The sequence below is a fragment of the Mauremys mutica genome, chromosome 1 (assembly GCF_020497125.1).
Source record: "Mauremys mutica isolate MM-2020 ecotype Southern chromosome 1, ASM2049712v1, whole genome shotgun sequence".
Classification (NCBI taxonomy): domain Eukaryota; kingdom Metazoa; phylum Chordata; order Testudines; family Geoemydidae; genus Mauremys; species Mauremys mutica.
In genome coordinates this window covers 31148090-31174083 of record NC_059072.1, presented here as the reverse complement: position 1 = coordinate 31174083, position 25994 = coordinate 31148090, and the positions used below count along the sequence as shown (strand labels likewise).

General features: G+C 43.0%; 1 protein-coding gene across 7 annotated transcripts in view; it reads right to left on the bottom strand.

Moving 5' to 3' along the window:
- The window catches only part of CPNE8 (copine 8), a 230181-nt gene that overhangs the window by 118605 nt on the left and 85582 nt on the right, over window positions 1-25994 (bottom strand). For all 7 annotated transcript variants that reach the window (XM_045030458.1, XM_045030442.1, XM_045030450.1 and 4 more), the window contains exons 7-8: window positions 15979-16042; window positions 2898-3001 (exon numbers count right to left, since the gene is read on the bottom strand). In XM_045030458.1, the coding sequence (XP_044886393.1) occupies window positions 2898-3001; window positions 15979-16042 (168 nt within the window). The remainder of the gene's footprint in view (window positions 1-2897; window positions 3002-15978; window positions 16043-25994) is intronic.

Sequence of the window (25994 nt, the reverse complement as noted above, 5' to 3'; positions counted from 1 at the left end):
AGATTTCCAAACTACACCTGGGAAAATATTTACTCCACTAAAAAAACCAAATCAAAATCTGAACAAAAATTGTGGAACATGGTAAACTTCATGTCCAATCAGCCTGCCCTTATCACTTCTCATTTTCCATTGCTTTGTTTGTATACACAAGACAGTAAACTTAGTGAGGCAGACTGAGTACTCATATTTGTCTGAGCAGTGTCCAGCCACTATTGCTGCTATGTAAATAATAATCATTTGCTTCTGGAGACAAGTTGTAGCAACAGATATCCATAGATGCCAAGTTTTGTGCAGCTCCATGTGACATTTCTTGACAGTGAGAAATAGTCAATGATAGCCCATTTAGGGTCCGTTTGTGTATCAATTCCAATCATTTCTGTGTAGAGATACTATTAATTTTTAAAATAAATTATCTTTTAGCCCTCATTTTACATTCAAAATAGTAAAAAACACTATTGGTCAGGAATGAGATTTTGTACCTCAAAAATCTCAGGGAAGTGGCAATAATGGTTTTTGATTAATGATTTTGATTTTTGTTTCTTTTAAAATTAAGAGCAATATGATGGCACATCTCTTACATTCATGATTCAATTAACCTCAATGGTGTTGACTAAAAATTATTTTAAATTTGAAATGTTTTTCCTTCAGAAAAGAGGTACTGCGATGAATTCTAATGTCGCGTGAATTTATCAGTTATCGAGAATAGGTTAAAATTTATTCCCTATAAATGATTCCATTAAATGGGAGATATACTTTGGATATGGAAGTTAAGTTTTGACCTACAAGCATTTTGTAGCTGAACTGAAAAGATTCTATTCTACTTTCAGTTTGGAATTTAATACTAACAATCACACTGTTAATTGTTTGGATGTATTGGTTACCAGTTTTATAACAAAATTACTACAACTCTCTCTTGGAAAGTTAGAACAAATTATTGATTTTAATCATATACAAGATCTAACCTGAGCATTATTAGCTGTTTTACACCTAATTGTTGAGTTTGGATAATATGACCTATTCAGATAATGTACAACTAAAATGTGTGAAAGGTTTAAAGCACATAGCTGTTATAATTAGACAACATGTAACAAAAAGGTTATAATTAGAAAGGTTAGGACTCTTCAGGCTAGTATTTGGGGTGCCTCTCCAGTCCAGTCTTCCTATTCAAATCAAATAGGACCTTGAAGATTTCTAGCCCAGGCTCAAATAGAAGAGCCCCTCTGAACTGCTGACTCCTCAGAAGTCCCACAAAGTCCCCCTGCTCACAGCTATAATGTCTGATAGTCACACCCTGTTCCAGCGACTGTGTCCTGGCTTCTGCTGCAGCCTGCTCTGTACACAGTTCCTTGGGGCTTTCTCCTTGCATCTGGCTTCCCTGTTGCTCCTGGCTCCCAAGCTGCTCCTATTTTCCCAAGAACCAGATCATTTCCTGGGTCAGGGTCTTTCCTTCTATCTGATCAGGAGAAGGGGATGTGCAAGGGTGAGGGGGCTGATGAGAATGACAGTTTCTTGCTTACCAGGTTCATCAAAATCCTTTCCTAAGCTCCACAGACCCTATCTTTTATCCTTGTTCTTATTGTGAAGGAGCCCCTGAAGCTCTGAGCCAAGCTGGGGAGTACCGATCCAGCTTTCCACAGGAGTTCTGAAGTGCTGCTCCTTGTGTCCCATTATAATCAGGTTTAAGGGGCTACTAGTAGGGTTGCCACCTTTGAGGTACAAAAAACCTGGACATCTGGGATGATCCTTAGCTCATAAAATTGGACAGCTCGGTGTGTGCACTGAGCACCCTTACAAATTTCCTAGGACAGCTACCTCAAAAAAGGGATGATCTTGGGAAAACCGAGACAGGTGGCAACCCTAGAGGCAAGTAAGGAATTAAAGGCTCATTATGGTCACTCTCAACAACATTCAGAGGCCATTATGCCTACCACTGATGGGGTGTGGTTCTTATGGACAGGGCTCAGTCACACTTACCAGCACTCAGGAGGTTCCCCACTGATGGTCTACTGACTGTCTGAATGCATCAGTGGAAGGGAGAGGAGAGAGCGGCCTGCAATTTTTCAATGGAGCCCCAAGTACTTCTCTGCTGCACTTGATAATCTTCAGCAGCTGAGCTGTTCCAGCAAACTGCCTCAGAGAGGCACAGTACTTGGCAACAGCCACTTATGTAGAACAGCCTATGCTCCAGAATTTGACAGTAAGGCTAGTTCCCCACAGACCCACCATCAGGCATGGCCAGCCTCTGGACTGCTACATTCTCGAACATGACAATGAGCAGTATACCAGAAAGGAAGACTCCAGGAAACAGGTTAAGCCAGTTGCTAATAGACCCACATGAGCAGTCCCTGGACCAGGAATTAGTAGATCAGATATTTCTTAAGTGGAACAGAGATAAATCTCTTTTAGTGACTTAAGCATGAATGTAGAAGATAGATGCATCTGAAAATTATTTATGTACCAAGAGGTTTTGAAATTTTGTTTAGTCTTTTTTCCCCTCAGGACTCTAATGAAAAGGTTAAAATATGTCTCCAAACTTCCAGCAAAAGGAGTCTTATCTAAAATCAACCTTTGTGCATTAATATATTCGTCACAGATTCTTCTAGAATTCTATTCGAATTTAAGATATACCACGATTTATCTTCCATAATAATAAATTCCATGCCATATTTCATAGCACTCTAGGTTTACTCATAAACCCATCTTTAAAATTTCTTAGTTACGTTATTTTAACTGTGTGTTAAAATAATAGTCTTATTTCTACACTGCCATAACATTATCTAGTTTAGATAAATTAACTTGTTAAAGCAGTAAACTATATTCCAAGCAAATGTTATGAGGTTACAGAATGAATTATAACTACCATAATCAGATATTGTCTTTATAATTTTGTTATCTACCTGCCATCTTCATTGCTTCGATAAAATACTAGGAAAGGGTCAGATTTCCCAAAGAAGTCCTTCTTGTCTAACTTGTTTGCACAAAACTGCATAAGTACAGAATCCTAAAAAAGAAATAAAGACAAAAATTATGCTCAGCATGTCAACTGCAAAAATAAAGAACAAACAACAAAAGAAAGTAGTTCATTTATATTTTAGTGTTTAAGATTATTCACTTTCAAGATAATCCCTGCACATTCACATTCTTGGAATATGCCGACAGTGCAGCTTGGCCCAGTGAAACCTTCTAGAAGCAGTCCTCACTGAAGAGCTCTCAGACCCCTTTTGTCTCCAAGCATTTGGAAGGCAGGACTATAATAGGGAGACAGGTCATGGTGCACCAAATGCCTTAGTTCCTTCCATTGCCTTCTTGGGTCCAAAGTTGAAATTAAGGCTGAGTAAGAGGGGAAAGTGGGTGGGGAGTGTGAATATGCAGAGTTCATCTTGAAGAATTTGGTTACAAGTGAGTAACCTTCATTTCTTCTTTGAGTGGCCTCTGCACTTTCCTATTCTTAGGATAGTTGGATAAGCAGTACTCTTGTCTCTGGATAGTACAACATGGAGTCCTAGATAAATAGAGACTGTAATGCTACTTCACCAAACTGCATCTGATCTAGATGCCAGCTCTAAGGAATATTTCTAAAGTTTATGAAATAGAGCTCCATGTAGCAACTGTACAGATTTCTAATATGAGAATATTGTAGCTAACAGCACAGACAGCAACTCCACCAACAATATGTCTAAGGCAGGCCACAGAAGATGCCTTTGCTCTAGTCAAGGGCACTCTAAGTTCTTCTAGAAGAGGAATAGATGCAAGTTTATAAATCTCTCCATACTGATTCTAATTCACTTAGAAAGGCATTGGCATGCGATTGCCAGACCATTACTCTTTTCTGTAAAAGAGATAAAAAACCTAGGTGACTGCCTGTATTCCTTAGACTGATTCAAATGGATACCGAGAGAGCATTAGCCCTCTAAGTTGTGCTTCCCTGAAAGTAAAGCTTGGGAAAATATACTGTCAAGTTTATAGCCTGGTTAAGATTGAGTTTTGTTACAACCTTGAAGGGAAATTTCAGATGCAGACAAAGGACTAGGATATTGTTGTAAGGGAGAGAGGGGAAATCAGCAATAAGAGCCTGCAACTTGCTCACTCATATAGTGAATTTAATAGCTACCATAAAGGCTGTGTGAATTGTGATATGAAACAGGGAACATTCTCCCATATGCTTGAAAGGAAGTTCCATGAGCTAAGTCCTAGATTGAAGTTCTATGTAGATATGGACTCACTAATCAAAGGGTTGATTAATCCCTTCAATAATCTTATTATAGCATGTCTAAATATAGTATTTTGCTTGACTACACTTTGATGGTATCATGAAGCCAAGATGCTTGTGAGATGTACTTTAACTGACAGTTAGGACAGCCCAAAGGATTTCAAATGAAGTGATTACTTCAGTATGGATTAAACAGGAACTGAAGCTTGGTTCATGTTATTGTGGGTTACACACAAAAAGAAACTTTTCCACTTATAATCATAACTGGTGAGTTGACTGCTTCCTGGAGTTGAACAGACTCTCCTTTACTTTTTCCAGATAGCTCAAGTTCTATGGCCATGCCGTCAAGTGGAGAGTCTGGATATGGATGGCAATCCAATCTCTCTGTTAGGTGACTAAGTCTGGAATTGCAGGAGACAGATAAAACCCTTGTGATTGTCACAGTATCTGAGAATGACTAATGTCTTGCCCAGGCCAGGCCAATCACAATAACCTTGGTTTTGTCTTGTTTAGTTTCCAGTAAACTCTGAATTAGAAGAATTGGGGGAAATGCAGAGGAGACCTATCTCACAGCCTAGAAGAAATACATACTACCTTGAAGCAAAACCTCTTACATCTGGAGTTGTGTCTTGTTGCAACAAGATACATCTCCAGATACCTCCACAAGGAGAAGATATAATTTGTTACCAAGTTTTTGAGTAACTAATTGTGCTGATCATGTAAGTTTCTGCTCAGCTGATCGGCCAGTATCTTGTCCTTGTTTGCAAGGAAGATACATTTGGTATACTACGCACCACTCCCACAGAGCTGAAGTGTCTTTCTACAGCTTGCTTGTTTGTATAAAATACTGATGTAGTATTGCTTGTAACTACTTGAGCCACGCTGCCATATAGCTGAAGGAGAAAGGACTTGAGAGCCCAAAGTATTGCTCTTAATACTGATATGGAGTTTTTCCTCTCTGAATTTCCAGTAACTGAATTGTCAAATTTTTATAACAAGCTTCCAGCCCAGATTGGAAGCATCTGAGTCTACTGTGTCTGACAGAGTTGCAGGTTTGAATGTGGGATAGGAACACACCTCTGGGTAGTGTCTGTATTTCATATATAGTGTCTTTTTAGCCAGTGTTGTAGAGGCCTCATCTTTAAATGTGTACATAGTATTATGTACATCACAGAAGCCATAATGCCACCAAGCTTGAGTAAGAACAGCACTATTTGATATTAGTTCTCCTGTAGTACTTTTATCGCTGTAAGGATTTTAAAGTGCCTTTCTTCTGGAAGAAGATCTCTGCCCTTTTGAGAATACAAAATTTAACCAACAAAAGGTATGATGTGGACTGGAGCTATGTGCAATTTATTCCCATTTATCTTGAACCCCAGTGTTTGGAATAGGGTACGTGATTGTGACATCCTGTGAGGATGCCCAGACGAGCCAATTGTGCAAGTAAGGGACCCTAACTTCTCAAATGTGCTGTTATCATTGACTGGCACTTGAGGTGCCATATGGAATGACAACAAGCCATAAGTATTTTTGATGTGAATATCTGATTGAGATATGACAATAAGCATCCTGTACAGCAAGAGCCTCAAACCAGCCTTGAATTGATCAGGAGGAAATTATCATGACTTGGATAAGCAAGCAGAGGTTGAACTTTCTGTTGAAAGAGTTGAGTTTTTGAAGGTCTAAAATGGATCCATCTTTCTTTGGGATCAGAAACAACCTGGAATAAAATTCCTTCCTTTGTAACTCTTTGGGAACTTCCTCTATGGCATCCAACTCCAGTACTGAATGAAATTCTGATCTTAGCATGTCCTCAGGCAAAAGATGCATGAAAAGAGATGGGGAAGGAGAGTTGGGGCAAGGGATAATGTTTAACTGTATGTTGTACAGTCTCCAAGATCCATCAGTCCATGTATATAAGAAACATGAGAGATTGTTTTCAAAATGAAGGTAAGCCCTCTTATAGGTTTAAAACTGACCTAATTTTCTTGGGCATCCCATCAAACCTGAAGCTGGTGCAGAGGAAGATGATACAGTGGAACTCCCACTAGCTCATGGTAGCTATGGCTTGCGTTGCTGCTGATGCTGAACAAGGGGCTGCTGTTGGTATAGGAATAGAGGCTTGGTATGGCTTCTCTGGCAACAAAACTCTGATTCCCAAAATCTTTTCATAGGGGGCTGAGAAATCCCCAGAGATCTTACAGTAGACCTGGTATCCTTCGGTTTTTCTAGAACTTTGTCCGAGAGCTAAATAGCCTCTCATCATCAAATCACAGGTCCTGGATGGAGGTTCTTGTTTCTGGAAGAATTCCAGAACAACATAGATACACATGGTGCCTCAAAGTAATTGTGGATGCTCCAGCTCTAAACATTATATCAGAAGCATCAAATGATGTTCTCAAGGAATGCATAGCAACTAAATGACCTTTGATAACCAGGGCTTTGGCCAGTTATCTCTGGTCTTCAAGCCATGACTGGGCAAACAGTGCTATTGTACATTACTGCTTGATAACTCACCACTAATTCCCAGCTTGGCAGAGGAAAACATCTTTCTACCCTCTGCATCTAGCTGTTTAATTGCTCTCACAGAAGGGGTAGAGTGGACTACACCTTTATCACAGTTATCAAGTGAGCTGCACTTTATACCCCTTCTAGTCTGTCTTGAGTGCACTTCACAGGTGACTGGCCTGGCTACCGTCACCCTCTCTCAATGGTGAAACCACATGGTCCTACTACTCAGACTGGATCTCTGAACTGCAGGCCCCATTTACCAATTGTGTTAACTTGACAGACGGTACTGGGTCTGGCACTTTTCCTCCAGGAGCTTGTGTAAGAATAAGTTTGCAGGGACAGAAAAACAGGTTCTTAAAAAAAAAAAAAAAAAAAGTAATTTATTCACCCAAAGGTACATACCAAGCCAAGCAGATGATATAAATAATTAAAGACTTATACTCTCATTTCCCCTACCTGCACCTTAATATTTCCTTGCCAGCTTGATAAGTTCCATATAGCCCAGTTACCTCCCTCTCTAGGCTGGGAGAATCAGACTGCTTGCTGCAGCTTCTGTCTGTCTCGTTCAGCCTGTGCGCCAGGCTCAGTCTGCTAACAACCCTTTCTTCCCTCCCTCCATCCCTGCTAGGCTAGCATCTTTAAGATTTTATTATACGCTTTGATCCTAGGTTTGGCCCAGGAAAAGTCAACTTTGTCAGCCTAGTGGGCGCCAGGCCAGGAGTTATTTCCCACTTAATAGCTTTCCCATTGTTCCCGAAGGATGTTGCTTATGATAGCACCTTATCTTTGCCATTGTTTTATTTCCTGTTCGTTTCCTGTTCATAAGTCAACTTTCTTTGACTTAAGTCTATACAGTCAGAGAAGAGAATATCACAGGTAAACTGAGGCATGTATATTTACAAATAATACACAACTCCCTCATTCTGCACAACCGCCTTTTAGCTCTTTGGGCAGGAGTCACCACTACCAATGAATTTGTAGGAGAAAGGATCATCAAGAAAAAAAGATGACATCAGAAAGCAGCTCCATATAGTTTGCTTTTTTAGAAACTGCCAGTCCTGATGCTCAGTTTAATCAGATATTTTCTCCCAGCTGTAATAAACTTCCTAGAATTCACTAGGTAATATTACTCCTAGAGGATGAACTCAGAATACTGAAAACTAAGTGTAGTTTCCTCTTGTTACCAAAGGGACGTTTAAGGTAGTAGCCATTCTTTCTGCAACCTGGAACATATATTCTACAAGGAGAGGAAGAAGATGATGCACCCCCATTCTTGTGTGGAAAAGTTTGAACATCTGGATCTGGATCTATAGTCAAAGGTTCAATAAGCTCTTCTATACTCTACTTCAGACAATGTGCTTGAGACAAATCTCTTGGTCCCTAGCAAGTGTAACAGTTCTAGTGCAGGACATTTCCCTTGAACCCTTTTGGGAGAAGGTTTCCTTTGTGGCTGCCTTTCTTCAGCCCTTTTACATGCAGGATAATATCTATAGGGAAGGCCAATATGGCCACATTGCCCATGGTGGTACCTTCCAGTTCTGCCAGTATCCAGTAGGGAATTCCCTATGATAACCTGTAGTGAGGGAAGGTAATCTCATGGTCTGAAAGGCTGGGACCAAGAGTCTACGTAATACTCTCCAGGAGGAATAGGGCAAGGAAAGGTATTAGTTCAGGGTGAAGATTATCTATATAGAGCAATAAGAGGGCTAAAGACCTTCCACCAAGCTTCCATACACATATACACCTGAGGAAGGAAAAGTGACAGGGTAAGAAGCATGCCTCTTGAACCATGGCTTATCTGTAATGTTAACATATCAGAACCAAGGACCTGTACAGGGTACTAAAATCCTTAATCAAAAAAGAACTCAAAACTAACTAAACTAAAGAAGGTGACGGCACAGGGAACGATCCATTCCAATGAATCTGGACTGAAGAACCTAAAAGGGGGTTCCTAGTTCACCTGCTATCACAGTTGGAAGGAACTGAGGCAGTTGGCATGCCTCACCTTCCTTTGTAGCTCCCACCCTCCAAATGCCCAGAGTCATGAGAAGAGAGGCAGAGTGCACAGCAGCATTCCAGCAGACAGTGCTACTAGAAGGTTCCCTCAGTCCAAGCCACAGTGTTGGCACATCTCAAGAGTATGAATGTGCAGAGGCCACTTGAAAAAGAAAAAAAACAGTTACTCACCTTCTCGTAATTGTTGTTCTTTAAGATGTGTTGTTCATGTCCATTCCAATCAGGTGTGTGCATGCATACGTGCATGGTGGCCAGAAGATTTTTTGCATAGCATCATCCATCGGGTTGGTCTGGGTGCCTCCTGGAGTCGCACCTTCATGGCGCTCAATATAGAGCCCTCTCGACCCGCCACTCCTTTAGTTCCTTCTTGCTGGCTACTCCGACAGAGGGGAAGGAGGGTGGGTATTGGAATGGACATGAACAACACATCTCGAAGAACAACAGTTACGAGAATATGAGTAACCGTTTTTTCTTCTTTGAGTGCTTGTGCATGTCCATTCCAATCAGGTAACTCCCAAGCCCAAGTTCAGGAGGCAGGGTCAGAGTTGTCCACTGATTGGATTACTGCTCGTCCGAAGGCCGCATCATCTCTGGCTTGGCTGGGTAATCGCATAATGTGTGGTGAAAGTGAGTATGGAGGACCACGTCGCCATTCTGCAGATTTCCTGGGTGGGAACCTGAGCCAGGAACGCCGTAGATGAAGCCTGCGCTCTGGTGGAGTGTGCAGTAATCGGAGGTGCAGAAACACCTGCCAGGCTGTAGCACTTACAAAACAGGACGCTATTCATGATGAGATGCACTGGTATGACACAGGTTGACCTTTCATCCTGTCCGCCACTGCCACAAATAACTGGACCGATTTTCTGAATGGTTTTGTTCTTTCAATGTAAAAGGCCAGTGCCCTGTGGACATCCAGAAAGTGGAGTCTCTGCTCCCTGCTGCTGCATTGTGGCTTAGGGTACAATACTGGGAGAAAGATGTCCTGGTTGATGTGAAACTACGACACAACCTTCGGGAGGAAAGCAGAATGAGGCCTGAGCTGAACCTTGTCCTTATAGGACACGATGTAGGGAGGGTCTGATGTTAGGGCTCTGAGTTCAGACACCCTCCTGGCTGAGGTTATTGCTACCATGACCACCACCTTGTAAGAGAGGTAGAGCAGGGAGCATATTGCTAACAGTTCAAAGGGCCCCCGCCCCATGAGCCTAGAAAGGACCAAGTTGAGGTCCCAGGCAGGGATAGGCTGATGGACATTAGGGTATAGCCTGTCAAGCCCTTTTAGGAATCAGCTGACCATGGTGCTAGCAAAACACAGAGCGGCCCTGCGCGCCTAGGTGGAAGGCCGAGATGGCGGCTAATTGCACCCTTATCAAAGACAACGTAAAGGGATTCCTACTGCTAAGGAGGACCTGTCTAACCTGGTCTGAACAGGAAAGCTCCAACAGATTTAACCATGAAGCTTCCACGCCTTGAGATGAAGGAACTGGAGGTTCAGGTGTTGGAGATGTCCATGATCTTGTGTGAGAAGCTCCGGGAAGAGCGGCAAGGTAATTGGGGCTCCCACAGAACATCTAGGAGAGATGTGTACCAGTGCTGACGTGGCCAGGGTAGTGCTATCAGTATGACCTGAGCTCGATCTCTGCGGATCTTGAGAAGCACCTTGTGAATGAGTGGTCTGGATGGAAAGACGTGTAAGAGACAACCTCCACAATGGAGGAGGAACAAATCTGCACTGGAGCCCGGGCTGTGATTCTGGAAGGAGCAGAAAAGCTGGCACGTCCTGTTGCATCGCGTGGCAAAAAGGCCTACCTGGGGAAAACTCCACCTCTGGAAGACTGAAATTGTGATGTCCGGGTAAAGGGACCACTCGTGGCTGTGAAACGACCTGCTGAGGTGGTCCGACAGCGTGTTCTGTATCCCGGAGAGGTATGACGCCTGCAGGAGTATTGAATGTTCTACACAGAAGGACCAAAGCATGAGGGATTCCTGGCATGGGGAGAGGAGTGTGCACCCCCGAGGCGCACTGCTCTCAGCTCTCTGACATTGATGTGGAGACCCAGATCTGCTTGAGACCAGAGGCCTGGAGTCTTGTGGTCTCCCAGATGAGCTCCCCAGCCCAAGTCAGATGCATCCGTCACCGGTGACAGAGATGGCTGTGGGGTGATAAAGGGAACCCTTGAGCACACCTCCTGAGCATCAATCCCATAGGAGAGAGTCGAGGACCGGGCGAGGCAGGGACACGATCCTCTCCAAGTTGTCCTGGGCTGGGCAATACACTGATGCAAGCCACAACTGAAGCGGTCGAAGCCTGAGTCTGGCATGCTGCACCACGTAGGTACGTACAGGCAGCCATGTGTCTGAATAGTTTCAGGCAGTTCCTTGCTGTAGTGGTGGGGAACTGAGGCCTTGAATTATATCGTTCAGGGCCTGAAACCTTGCCTCCGGCAGGTATGCCCTGGCTTGGGTCGAGTCCAGTACTGCCCCTATGAACTCTATCTTCTGGACAGAAGACAGAGTGAATTTTGCTTCGTTTAGAAGTAGACCCAGGCTACTTCTGATCAATCTGACCTGAGCTTTCAGTTGGGTCCTGAAGTGGCCTTTGATCAGCCAGTTGTTGAGTTACGGAAATACCTGTACCTGATGCCTTCGCAATAACGCGACGACTGCCATGCACTTGGTGAAGACTTGAGGTGCAGCTGACAGGCTGAACAGGACGACGGTAAATTGGTAGTGAGTACTGTTGACCACAAATCTGAGGTACTTCCTGTGGGGCTGAGAGATTGCGATATGAAAATGTGTGTCCTTCAAGTCGAGGGCAGCATATCAGTCTGCTGGACCTAGCGAGGGGATGATGGAGGCTCACAAGACCATGCAGAACCAGAGTTTCTTCACGAACTTGTTGCATTCTCACAGGTCCAGGAGAGGCCTGAGGCCGCCTTTGGCTTTAGGTATTAGGAATACTAGGAATAAAAGCCCTCGCCCTGTGTCCTTGAGCAACCTTCTCCACTGCCCCTAGTGCTGGAGCAACTGAACCTCCTGGAGCAGCTTGTGAGAAGGGTCCCTGAAGAGGGACGGGGAAGGAGGGTGGAAAGGCGGGAGGAAACAGAATTGGATGGAGTATCCCTTCTCTACCATACAGAGCACCCAGCGATCCGAAGTGATATGGGACCATGCATGGTAGAAAGGGGACAGTCGGGAGGAAAAGGTAAGGCGGGCTAGATCCAGTCCCTGATCTGGTGGGCCATCCTCGACCGCACCTTCAAAAGGCCATTTTAGGGCCAGAAGGCGGTTTGGGTGGGCCAGAGCCCTAGCCTGAAGATGGATGTTGTTTCCTCCTGCCACTCCTGTTCCTCCTCTGAGAACCATCCTAGCGGTTGGAATCTTGGAGGAGGTTGCGGTCTGAAGTGTCTCCGCTGTGTGGCGGGAGTGTTCAGGCCCAAAGACTTGAGGGTGGCCCATGAGTCTTTCAGACCGTGTAGCCTCTTGTCTATCTTCTCAGACAAAAGCATCAGACCCTCAAATGAGAGGTCCTAAATAGTTTGCTGGACCTCATAAGGGAGCCCCGAGACTTGAAGCCAGGAGCCCCTTCTCATGCCCACCGCAGTAGCCATGACCCTAGTGGTGGCATCTGCACCATCCAACACAGCCTGGAGGGAAGCCCAGGAGACTAGCTTCCCCTCCTCCACCAAGGCCGAGAACTCGGCTCAGGAGTCTGAAGGGAGGAGCTCCATAAATTTGGCCATCGCTGCACAGGTGTTACAAGAGTACCTACTGAGGATGGCCTGCTGGTTCGAAATACGAAGAGGCAGAACCCCTGTAGAATAGACCTCTCCCCCGACAAGGTCTAGTCGCTTAGCCTCCCTGTTTTTTAGGGAGGGTCCTTAGAAACCCTGCCTCTCACACTGGTTAGCAGCGTCCACAACAAGAAAGTCAGGAGGTGGGTGGGAATACAAATGTTCATACCCTTTGGAGGGCACAAGATAGCACCTCTCGTTGTGCTTGGCAGTGGGTGGCAAGGTAACTGGGATCTGCCACAGGGTCTTGGTGGTGTCCACAATGGTTTTAATGAATGGAAGGGCAATACGGGAAAGTCCTGAGGGGGCTAGCATATCCACCATGGGATCACCCTCCTCAACTACCTCCTCGGCCTTAATGCCCAGACCCTGAGCAGCCCTTTGTAGGAACTGATGCAGCAGCACCCTGTTGTCCTCAAGTGTTGGGGCTACGGCTGTGCCCCCCAATGCCTTGTCTGGCGACGATGAGGCGGAAACACTTATAAGAAGCGGAGGTCAGTGTCTAGGTCAGTGCCGGCAATGGCGCCACAGCCGGAGGTGTTGGCGTGTGGGCAAGTGCGGAGGCAAGCTGTGCGGTTGATGGCAGGACGAAGGTGATTGGGGCCACAGAAGACGCAGTGGAGCAGTGCCCTTGATTCCCTCCCTTGCTTTTGTGAAAGGCCGAGGGGGTCCAGAATGGCTAATGTAATGGATTCTGCCACTGCAATGGCCATGTTTGGGGCTCTCTCCTGTCTCTCCCTGACCTCGATCTTTGCCTCCTACTCCTCCTAGATTGGTAGGAGTCAGACTCTGACTCCAAGGTCTCTGAGACTGAAGACCATGGAGGAGCCGAGTCTCGGTGCCTTGAGCGTCGAGAGCTCAGGGAGTGAGTAGGTTCTCTGTCTCAGTGCCGAAGGACATTGAGAGGGGGAGTGCCTGGACATCATTGCTGGCTTCTCTCTTGACTGCACCTGGGGGCGGGGTGGGACCGCCAATGCTGAAGATTCCTCCCTCCTCGAGGGCGAGAACAGTGCCATAAGGTGCAGCAGCTTCGAAAGCTTCTGGCATCGAAGGGAGCTATAGCTGCTGGCCCATAGGGACCGGTGACCATAATAAGGAGTCGATGCGGCCCCAGTAGGGGATCCGGAGTTGTGGCCCGCCAGGGATCTCACTTCTCTGGATTTAGCCGGAGGTGACCGACTGTCCGGCTTCTTTTTCTTCTGAGGCACTGGAGAGTGGAATTGGTGCCTGCTCTCTGCCGGGCCTCAGGAGGTGCCGTGCCTGTGCCGAGCGTCCTGGGATGAGTCTTTTCTCAGCGCCAAGCTTGAGGACGGTGCTGGGGTGCTCCCCATCGAGGAGAATGTGTTAGGAGCCGGGTCCCCTGAGCCCGGGTCCAAATAGGGGCATACAGCTTCCTTCATGGGGATCACTTTAAGCCGCTGTTCCCTTTCTTTAAGAGTTCTAGGGCGGAACTCATGGCAGATCTTACGGTGATCCTTTTGGTGACCCTCCCCTAGACAACATAAGCACGAGGAGTGTGGATTGTGCTTCGTGCAGGCCACACAGTTTTTAAACCCCAGGAACTGCGGCATACCACAGCTCCGGGGAGTCAAAATGGAGGGGAACCTCCAACAACTCTAATTACTAACAACTAAGGTAAACTATATACAAAGAACTGTACAACGTGCTTGCTAAGCAAGGACTATGGCAAGTTCCAGCCAACCATCACTGGCGGTAAGAAGGAACTGAAGGGATGGCGGGTCGACAGGGCTTTATATTGAGCGCCATGAAGGCGCGACTCCATGGGGCGCCCAGACCGACCCGACGGATGCCGCTATGAAAAAAATTACTAATTACTAGTTACTAAAGAACTGTAGAATGTGCTTGCTAAGCAAGGACTATGGGACGTTCCAGCCAACCATCACTGGTGGTAAGAAGGAACTGAAGGGGTGGCGGGTCAGCAGGGCTCTATACTGAGCGCCATGAAGGCGTGACTCCAGGGGGCGTCCAGACCGATCAAACAGATGCTGCTATGGGAAGAATCTTCTGGCCACCGTGAACATGCGCGTGCACACACACACACACCCTCCCCCTCCCCCCCGCCCGCTTGGAATGGACATGAACAAGCACTCAAAGAAGAATTAGGCATTACATTGTACCCTGAAGATCACTATATTAGGAATCTGTTGGGCTACCAAAGGCAATGGATAGTCTGTATAATTATTTACATTTTAGGGCAATATGCAATTTAAAACAATTTCTGCTCTGCAATTGGACATACAAGCCTTTGTAAACTAGAAATAAGGCACAGGATTTAGAGTTCCTAATAAAGTATTTTAAATAAACAAACAGAAAATAGAACATAAAAAAGCATTATTTTAAGTTCTATGGGTAGTATGTTGGATACATCAGTAAAGATACAAACAAGTTACTACTGCAATAACTGAGGAAAAGATGAGGAAAAACTGTTATACAGTAAAAAAAAGTCAAAAGTTAAATAAAACATTCAGCATGAAACTAGCAATTACTAAAAATTAAAGCCCTTAACAAATCCCTTCAAGCCTCTACATACTCCATCCTGTTTGTCTTTGATTTAATTTTCATTTTACTTCCTTATTTGATCTTTATGCTTTTTACCAAATACCTTGCTTTATTGATCCCTACACTTAGTTTTTGCTTTCTTGACTTTGTACCTTCTCTTATGTTACCATTTACACTTGGAAAAAATTTTCACTTTCTTTCCAATAAACACCATCCTTCTATTTAGTAATCTCCTCAAAACTCCCTTCAGGACTTAATCATTCCTGGTTATCCATAACAATCTCTCCTCACTCTCCCCTTCTTTCCCTGATCCCTACAGCTTTTCCACATTTAGACACTTACGAGTATCACTTGGCTGGGACAATCTTTTAAAACATTTTTAAATTTAGCCTCTCTTCTGGGGCTATTCCTTTTCATACCAGATATTATTTATTCCAATCAACTTTTTTTTTTAAATTGTTTTAGCCACACATTAAGTACAGAATAGACAAACTTTGAATTACAAAGCTAAAACTACAACGATTTCTTTTGCTTGCTGTTCTTCTTGCTACTCACTTCTCCCTCTCAAAAATCTCATAATGGACATATAACCCCGTAACTCACATAGTTAAACAATTTACTAGTATTTGGGGATTAAGAAACTAAGAAGAGATTCATATTGATTAATTTGGGGAACAATAAGAGTAGGTTTAATATGAACTTCTCTGTGCTCCAAATTGTTCTTCACTTCTCTATTATTCAGGTTAATAGTAACTGAAAAGAACAATTAAGTGAAGCAATAAATAAAGAATTTCATACAAAGGTAATTGTGTTCCTATTTCTTTTACCCCATTTGTAAACTGTATCTTTAAAAAACTGGTCCAATATCAGATTACATTAGTACCATAAAAACAAATTGTTTAAGCAGCAGTGAAAACATTCACTTACCCTGCAACAGTTCAGCTCCTCTGCTGTCAATATGATTGTTCCACATTTCTTCCCTGGAATTCCTCTGAAAACAAACAGCAAATATATACCTTAGAATGATTTAATACCATTTAGCGAAAACTTCCCATGCCAGCAGCCAAAATTCCACATACATGATTTTAAGTATCTTATCATAAAGGAAGCCCTAAATAGTTTGTATTTCATGGCTAGGTGGTATAAAGCCATAAATTAATATCCTCCATGAGACAGGCTACAGCTAACTCAAGCTGAACATTAGAATGTGGTCAGACTGCTGAAAGAGGACTTGGTCTTCTTGTATTTTAAATAGTATAATTGGTATCTTGAAACACAAGTGTTTGTCCCCAACTGTGCTGTGCAAGGATTGGGATTAAAGACAATGAATAGGGCTCAAAGAAAGTGAGAGAGTATCTTAGGAATGTGGTAAATGGAATGTTATTTATTTGATAAAATAATTAGTTTAGAGCTACAAATTAGAGAAGAGATAGCAAAAATCTTCATATGGGATAGGATGGTCATTTCAACTCTTCCACCAGGTGTGCTAAAAAAAAAGCTGCTGAGAAGTTGGAAAAAAATACAATTTAACAGTTCTTAAAAAGGTATACTGTTTCTTGAGGAATTTGTTCGAACAAAATTCCAAAAACAATTTGGAAGATAATGAAACGCCTTTATTTTGTGATGTCTTACTACAAAGTGTTTAGTTATGTATAATTGCTACCATTATGTTAGCAGCACTAGCTATAAAATAACTTTTAATGCAACAAACTAAAAAATTAGCAAGAGAGAAAATAACTAGGGCTGTCATGTGATTAATCATGCCATTAAACAATAACAGAAGACCATTTATTTAAATATTTTTGGATGTTTTTACATTCAAATATATTGATTTCAATTACAACACAGAATACAAAATGTACAGTGCTCACTTGTTATAAATATTTTCACTGTAAAAAACAATAGTATATTACAATTAACCTAATACAAGTACTGTAGTGCAATCTCTATCATGAAAGTTGAACTTACAAATATATAATTATGTACAAAAACCAAACTGCATTCAAAAACAAAACAATGTAAAAAACTTTAGAGCCTGCAAGTCCACTCAGTCCTACTTCTTTGTTCAGCCAATCACTCAGACAAACAAGTTTGTTTACATTTGCAGGAGATAATGCTGCCTGCTTCTAGTTTACAATGTTACCTGAAAGTGAGAACAGCTGTTCGCATGACACTGTTGTAGCCGGCGTCACAAGATATTTACATGCCAGATGCACTAAAGATTCATATGTCCCTTCATGCTTCAACCACCATTCTAGTTGCATCCATGCAGATGACGAGTTCTGTTCAATAATGATCCAAAGCAGTGCAGACCAACATATGCTCTTTTTCATAATCTGAGTCAGATGCCACCGGCAGATGATTGATTTTCTTTTTTTGGTGGTTCAGGTTCTATATAGTTTCCACAATGGAGTGTTGCTCTTTTAAAACTTATGAAAGCATGCTCCACATCTCATCCCTCTCAGATTTTGGAAGGCACTACAGCTTTTTAAACCTACGGTCGAGTGCAATAGCTATTTTTAGAAATCTCACATTGGTACCTTCTTTGCATTTTCTCAAATCTGCAGTGAAAATTTTCTTAAAACAAACATGTTCTGGGTCATCATCCAAGACTGCTAAAACATGAAATATATGGCAGAATGTGGGTAAAACAGAACAGGAGACATAATTCTCCCCCACAGAGTTGAGTCACAAATTTAATTAAACGCATTAATTTTTTTCATGAGCATCATCAGCATGGAAGCATGTCCTCCGGAATGATGGCCGAAGCATGTAGGGGGCATTCAAATGTTAGCATGTCTGGTAGGTAAACACCTTGCAATGCCGACTACAAAACTTGTTTCTCTGAGTGACTGGCTGAACAAGAAGTAAGACTGAGTGGACTTGTAGGCTCTAAAGTTTTACATTATTTTGTTTTTGAGTGCAGTTATGTAACAAAAAAAAAATCTACATTTGTAAGTTGCACTTTCACAATAAAGAGATTGAACTACAGTACTTGTATGAGTTGAATTGAAAAATACTATTTTGTTTACCATTTTTACAGTGCAAATATTTGTAATAAAAATAATATAAAGTAAGCACTGTACACTTCGTATTCTGTGTTGTAATTGAAATCAATATATTTGAAAATGTAGAAAACATCCACAAATATGAATAATTTTCAATTGGTATCCTATTATTTAACAGTACGATTAAAACTACAATTAATCGGGATTAATTTTTTTAGTTAATCGTGCGAGTTAACTGCGATTAATCGACAGCCCTAGAAATAATATATTGTTTTTATGGGGGAAAGGTACAGTATAGATTCTTATACCAGAGACCTATGTTAATTAAGAATATAAAGGACAGACATCTTGTTTGACAGTAGCCAGTGCCAAAGGTAGGTGTAAATACTCAGCATTCACTTATTTGCACAATATTATCCCATATATGGGTAATTTCTTTCCGACTCCTGCCTGTGATCAATTTATACCATAAAACATGAGCCTTAATAGTCACTATTGTAATGTTATCCAAGCCAATAAGTCTCAAGCCTTGTGGTGCAGAGAGAGAAGATGTGTCCAAAAGTGCATTGAGTTACTAAGTCTCACCCAGACACAGAAGGCAATGGATGTGGGTATCAATCTCTGATATGATCGCCACACCTCTTGAAGCCCTTATGGTGCCAAAAGGACAAGTAAATTATCGTACACTACTCTATGCAAACCACTTACAATAAGATCTTAAGATAGATCTAAGGAAAGACCTAGTCTTGAAGACACAAATAAAAGTCTCATTTGCTCTTTGCAGTGGTGGCAGAGGAAATGAAGCAGCTGGAAGGTAAATTCTCTTCCTAGAGCACAGCAATGACATCACCTTTGCATGGGAACTGTCATGCATTTCCAATTGATACAAAGCTTTTCAAGGTAGTTCTGTAGATTGAATATAGTGCTTGTGATGTCAATTAATTGGAATACCCCTATAATTCGCCATTTTATGGAAAAGGTAATTTAGAAATGTCTTACAATGTTAAACTTTGACTGGAAACAGTTTTCATAACCCTCTCCTGTAAAATCAAGCTCTCCAGGCAGTCTGAGTCTAACTAAACAGGTTTTGAAGGAAAGGAAATTTTTTAAAAAGTAATCCTTGAAATACACACAGACCTTAAAATGTCTTTTCATACCATGACAATATTTTAGGCTTGATATTTCAATATTTTTTAATAGGACAAGAAGTTCTTTATTCTAATGAAAAATTGGAAATCTGCCCTTTCTGGTGCATCACACAGTAATCAATTCTAGCCGTATTGGCTCAAGGATGCATCTGATCTTAAATTTGTAATCAATCTGAGGCTGAAAATTGCCCATCCTGGGCTGTATATCACTGTACTGTGGAGTGTGGATTCCACATTTGAGGGAAAAGGAAAAATTCTCTCTGGCACAGGAAAAACACACACACACACACACACTTACTTTTAGTTATATAATTGTACCAGTTTAAAAAACATTAATATAAAAATGTTTTAGTCAAAATTAATTAGCTCTTTGTAAAGTCACAAATTATTTCCCGCCTCAGAATTTTCATCAATCAAGTTAATTCTCTCTAAAATGATTATTTTTTACTATTTTTTAATAAATTTGTCACATCATAAACAAAGTCTGAATTAAAATTAAGGATTTGTTCATAGATTTTTAACTCTAGTTATCAATAAATCAAATTCCTTTTAAAAAAAGTCATCCTAATGAAATCAGATTTTTTTAAACTACCAAAAGTAGAACAAAAATGACATGTTTATCTAAATTAATTAAGGGAAGCTAAAACAAGATGCTTATTGTAATGCTATGGAATAATAATCTGATATATTGATTTTTACACTAGAGCAGCAATTTCATACAACAATCTCTTACTGTATATATTTACTATCATATCTAATAAGTAGTAAAGGGCTCTGATCCTTGGAATATATCTTGCAGGATTCTCACTCCTGGGTTTCAGCATCTAAGTCTGATATAGGTTAAACTGACTGAAAGTACTATCGTCTCTTAAGGGTGTGAGCCAACCTCTCCTCCACACACTTCTTACCTGCACCTACAGCTACTAGCTTAAATGTTACAATTAGTTTGTGACTGACCTCCCTCAAATTAAGCCAATCACCATCTATTTGGAAAATCAGGCCTCAAAAGCAAAAAATAATAAACTCAGTACATGCACATACATAACCTAATCAGTAACAAACACACACTACACTCCAAACTTTGAGGGGTGATGGGAGAGTGAGAATCTTGCAAGATGATATCTCTAATAAAACAGAATGGAATCTAAGTAGTTTTCTGTCCTCTGAAGATATCTGTGCAGAATTCTTACTCCTGGAAAGCAATGAGCTCAAGGATGTCCAAAGGAAAACATTATATAGTAACTATTAAAACGGTTGAAAGAACAAAGACAAATACCATCAAGGAACAAGGTTTTTGTTCTTTTCTTTATTTATTAAATAAAAGAGGTAAAAATTACCTCCCAAACACATCAGCCTTCACCAACAAAAAGCTGGGAAGATGCAGAACATGACCCAAGAACCAGAAAAATCATTCTAAAAATCTTATCAACCCAATGGAGGGACATGCCAAAGAAACAAAAATTCCAGAAAGTGGGAGTGACTAGACTCTCATGCCTTGGAAACAGAACTACAGAATTGCAAGATCAAAGCAGAAATACTCTGTATGGTATTCAAGCATGGTTAGAGAACTGGTGCACTCTCCCTTTAACACAAGCACGGGGAATGACTCTCTTGTACTGGCCACCTCTGAGACAGAAAGCAAGAGCAAGACAGCAGGTATGCCAACACAATGAGCTAGGCTGCTAAGGCCAGAATATAAATTTGTATATAAATGCTCTTGTAAATAAACCCTGTTTAGTCTACCCTATCCTGTGCGGACCTCCATTCCGGTGAGCAGTCTGAGTGAAGACAGTACAGAGTCTTTAGAGATGGAGTACAAGCAGTACTGTCTAGTAGAGCTGGACAGATAACTGATTTTTCAGATTTGCCCACAAACTTAAAAAAACAACCAGAAAAAATATTTTCTGTTCTGAAAATGTTCGGAATTTGTCAGCAAATTGCAAGTCTGTTTCAGGCCAACAAATGTGTGTGTGTAGCCCAGTGGTTAGGGCACTTCCTGGGATGTGGGAGACCCAGGTTTGAATCTCCTCTCTTTAACAGGGACTTGAAACTCAGGTCCATTAGATCTTCCCCCTGCCAGGTGGGCATCTTAACCATCAGACTACAGGCTATTTTGCTCAGTCTCTCCTGGTGAAACTGTTCACTGGACCAGAGAGAAGTAGTAGTTACTCACCTTGTGCAGTAATGATGGTTCTTCGAGATGTGTGTCCCTGTGGGTTCTCCACTCTAGGTTTCAGTGCGTCCCTGCGCTGGAGATTTCTTGCAGTAGTACTCAGTCAGGAGAAGGGCACGCACAGGAGTCATCTCGTGCGGCCGTTGGAACCTCCTGTAGTGCGCACACCCCCGACCATCCCCTCTGTTCCTTCTCTACCGCAGAGCTCGGCTGTGTGAACTCCAAAGTAGAGGGCAGGAAGGTGGGTAGTGGAGCACCCACAGGGGGACACATCTCGAAGAACCATCATTACTGCACAAGGTGAGTAACAACTTCTTCTGTGAGTGGTGTCCCTGTGGGTGCTCCACTCTAGGTGCTTGTAGAGCAGTACCCTACTAGGAGTGGTAGGGGTTCAGAGTTATGTATGTGTGTGATGAGAGCACTGTGAGGTCAACGACAGAGTCTGAGACAAGGCCTTGGGTGATAGCATAATGCTTTGCAAAAGTGTGCTCCGATGTCCAAGTTGCAGCTCTACAAATATTTATTAAGGGGACATTGTTCAAGAATGCAATCAATGTCACCATGGCTCGCGTTGAGTGGGATCTGATGCCCATGGGGGGTTCTTTGCGATGTAGCAAGTTTGAATACAGTTAGAGACCCATTTGGAGAGTCTCTGGGTAGATATTGTAGAGCCCTTGGAGCGCTCTACTGTAAAGACGAATAGTCTTGGTGACTTGCAAAATGGTTTAGTTCTGTCCAAATAGAAGGCTACAGCCTGTCTGACATCAAACATGTGCAACGTTGCTTCTCGAGAGTCATTACGTAGCTTGAGATAGAAGGCAGGTAAGTGTATGGTTTGGTTAATATGAAAATTTGTAGCCACTTTAGGCAAGAATTTTGGGTGAGGATGCAACATGATTGTGTTTTTGGTAAATACAGTGTACGGTGGTTCAGCCATCAATGCTCCTATTTCGCTGACATCTTGCAGACGTGATTGCCACTAGGAATCTGAAGACTTGCATCTGAAGAAGTGGGTATTCACCCACGAAAGCTCATGCTGCAAAACGTCTGTTAGTCTATAAGGTGCCACAGGACTCTTTGCTGCTTCCACTAGGAATGTGACTTTCATTGACATATGTAGGAGCGAGCAGGTTGCTTAGAGGTTGGCGTACTTCTGGGTACATGTTCTGTATATCTGCTAGAAAGCTCCATGTAATCAGGTGAGCGAATATTGAAGCCCCTTCTATCTTCGTGGAGGGCCGTGATGGCAGCCAGGTGTACTTTAATAGAACTTATGGCTGACCCTGTTCCTTCAGTTCTAGTAGGTAGTCTAGGATCATAGATAGAGGCGCCATTGTCGTGTCCAGCTGTTTTTGCTGACACCAAAGGGAGAATCTTCTCCACTTGTGGCATTAAGTATTTCTAGTGGTGAGGCGACAGCTATTTAGTAAGACCTGTTTTACTTTTTCCAAACAGTTCAATTCCCATGTTGGAACCAGAGAGGAGCCACGCTTTCAGATGGAATTTCACTGGGTCTTGATGGAGCGTCAGGCCCTTGTTCTGAACAGGAGATCTGTCTAGAAAGGCAGCAGTTGTGGGGCACAGAGGTAGGGAAACCAAGTCTGTCTGGGCCACGTGGGAACAATGAGAATGATGTATGCTCTGAGTCGTATCTCGCGGATGACACTTGGGATCAGTGGTATCAGCGGAAAGGCGTACATGAGTGACATTCCACGGGATGAGGAAGGCATCTCCTAACGATCCTGGTGCCAGGCCTGCCCTGGAGCAAAATAGTGGACTGTCATAGGTCTCACCCCCACTTAGAGCTGTTGGGTTCCAAAATGGGGACCTGCCTTGGTTTCCCTCTAAACTAAAATCCTAGTTTAGATCTGGTAAAAGCTGCCACCACCCAATAAGGTACGTGTATTGGGACACAGTCCTTCCCCAAAATCCTTGGGGATCCCAAGAGCCCCAAATCCATGGAGTTCTTACACCCAGGAGAAATAAACCATTCCCCCCTGCTTCCTCCCCCCTCCCTTTTCCTAGGAGAGATACCGGGATCCAACTACAGAGGGATGCCTCCCTCCGCCCCTTTCCCTGAGAATCCACCCAAGGAAAGATCAACCAAAGTTCTTAACAGAAAAGATTTATTAAAGAATAAAAAGAAAGTAACTTGTCTCTGTAATCCAAGATGGAACAATACACAGGGTCTAAACTTATTAATCTCTGGAGAGAATCCCCCCTCCTTTCTTTCTCAGTAAAAGCAAAGTAACAGCAAACAGGAATAAAGAATTTCCTTCAGCAAACACACAATTGCAAATGTAGAAATCAAATTATAAGACTAATCCGCCTTTCTAATTAATACTCACTATTGAATAGTAGGAACTACTCCAGGAGAACTTGGAGACATGTCTGGCCTCTCTTAGATCCAAAAAGAGAACGAACACTTACACAAAGAACACAGACAAAGGCTTCCCTCCACAGAGATTTGAAATTATCTTGTCTCTGATTGGTCCTCTGGTCAGGTGGTCATCAGGTACTGCATGTTAACCCTTTACAGGTAAAAGAGACCTTAACCCTTAACTATCTGTTTATGACATGGACATTTGTGATTTGTCGCTGAGGTGAAAAGGTCAATTACTGGGTGACCCCATTTTTGGAATATCGTGCTGAGAACACTGTCATGGATTTCCCACTCATCTTCCTATGGGAAGTGCCTGCTGAGGTTGTCAGCTGCAGTGTTTTGGCATCCTGGTAGGTATGATGCTGTGATGTTTATATTGTTATGGATGCAGAAGTTCCATAAATTCATGGCTTCTACGCATAGCTAGTGAGATCTGGCTCCTCCTTGGCGATTGATGTAAAACATGCATGCCACATTGTCGGTGAGACTAGAGATTGAGGTTTCTCGTATGAGTGGGAGGAAGTGTTGGCATGCATTGTGTACCACGCGGAGTTCCAGGAGATTGATATGTAGTCGGATTTCCATCACGGACCACTTGCCTTGTAAATTGTGTGACCCAAGTGGGCGCCCCAGCCTATCAGAGAGGCATCTGTTGTAATAGTCACCGATGGGGGGGGGGGTCTTGTTGAAAGAGAATCCCGGAGCATACATTCCCTGGCTGTGTCCACCATTGTAGGGAGAGGATAACCCTTGGTGGCAGTATCGCACATCTGTTGAGAGAGTCTTTGCTGGGTCCATAGACCATGCTCAACCAGTGCTGCAGACAGTGCATATGGAGTCTGGAATACTTTACTACAAAAGTCGTGCTGCCATATGTCCCAGAATCTGAAGGCATGTCCTCACTGAAGTTTGCAGGCTGATGGTCACTGTGGAAATAAGACTGGTCAATGTAGTGAATCCGTGGTTTGGAAATACTGCCTTGGCTTGTATGGAGTCTAGGTCGGCTCCGATAAACTCCAATCGCTGGGTTGGTTCCAGGGTGGATTTCTTTTTGTTTATCTGTAGACCTAGCTGGTGAAACAGGTCTACTGTGGTCTTCAGCATGCCTGCTGTTTCTTGTCAATTGGCACCCTTGAGAAGGAAATCGTCCAAATAGAGAAGATTGTGACTCCTTTGTGTCATAAATGTGCTGCTACTACTGCAAGCGTTTGAGAATACACCAGGAGCGGTGGACAGTCCAAAGGGAAGGACCCTGTATTGGTAGTGGTTGGGTCCTACTGTGAACCGCAGGAACCGTCTGTGGGCAGGATGCATTGTAAATGGAAGTATGCATCTAGGAGGTCAAGGGCTGCAAACCAGTCCCCCTCCGCCCCTCCGTCTAGCGCTGAGATTATTGTGGCCAGCATGACCATTTTGAACCTGTGGTTGCATATGAACCTGTTGAGTTTTCGGAGATCTAAGATTGGTCTCCATCCCCCTCCTTTCTTCTGTGACAGGAAATATCTGGAATTAAAACCCCTCCCTTGGAATTGATGTGGTACTAGTTCTACAGCACCCAGCAGTAGGTGATGGTCTACTTCCTGTTGCAGATGGTGCTCATGAGAGCGGTCTCTGAAGAGGAATGGGGAAGGGAGGAGGGGATGCCTGTGAAAGGAATGGTGTAGCCAGATTGTGTGATCTCCAAAACTCATTGATCTGTGGTTATCACAGCCCAGGCATGGTAAAATGGGCGTAGAACATAAGAACTAGGTCAGACCAAAGGTCCATCCAGCCCAGCATCCTGTCTACCGACAGTGGCCAATGCCAGGTGCCTCAGAGGGAGTGAACCTAATAGGTAATCATCAAGTGATCTCTCTCCTGCCATCCATCTCCACCCTCTGACAAACAGAGGCTAGGGACACCATTCCTTACCCATCCTGGCTAATAGCCATTAATGGACTTAACCTTCATGAATTTATCTAGTTCTCTTTTAAACCCTGTTATAGTCCTAGCCTTCACAACCTCCTCAGGCAAGGAGTTCCACAGGTTGACTGTGCGCGGTGTGAAGAACCACCAAAAGTGTGGAATGAGGTATCTGTTGGTGCTAGAGGTGTGGGGAGGTCGTGCATACCCTCGACCAAGACTTCAAAATTGTGGCTTAGATGCAGATGGATGGGTGGATGAGGCCTAGTTCTGTGGAGCTCGTCACCTCTGAGCCCATTGTTTGGGTCTGTTCTGAGTGAAGTACTGTG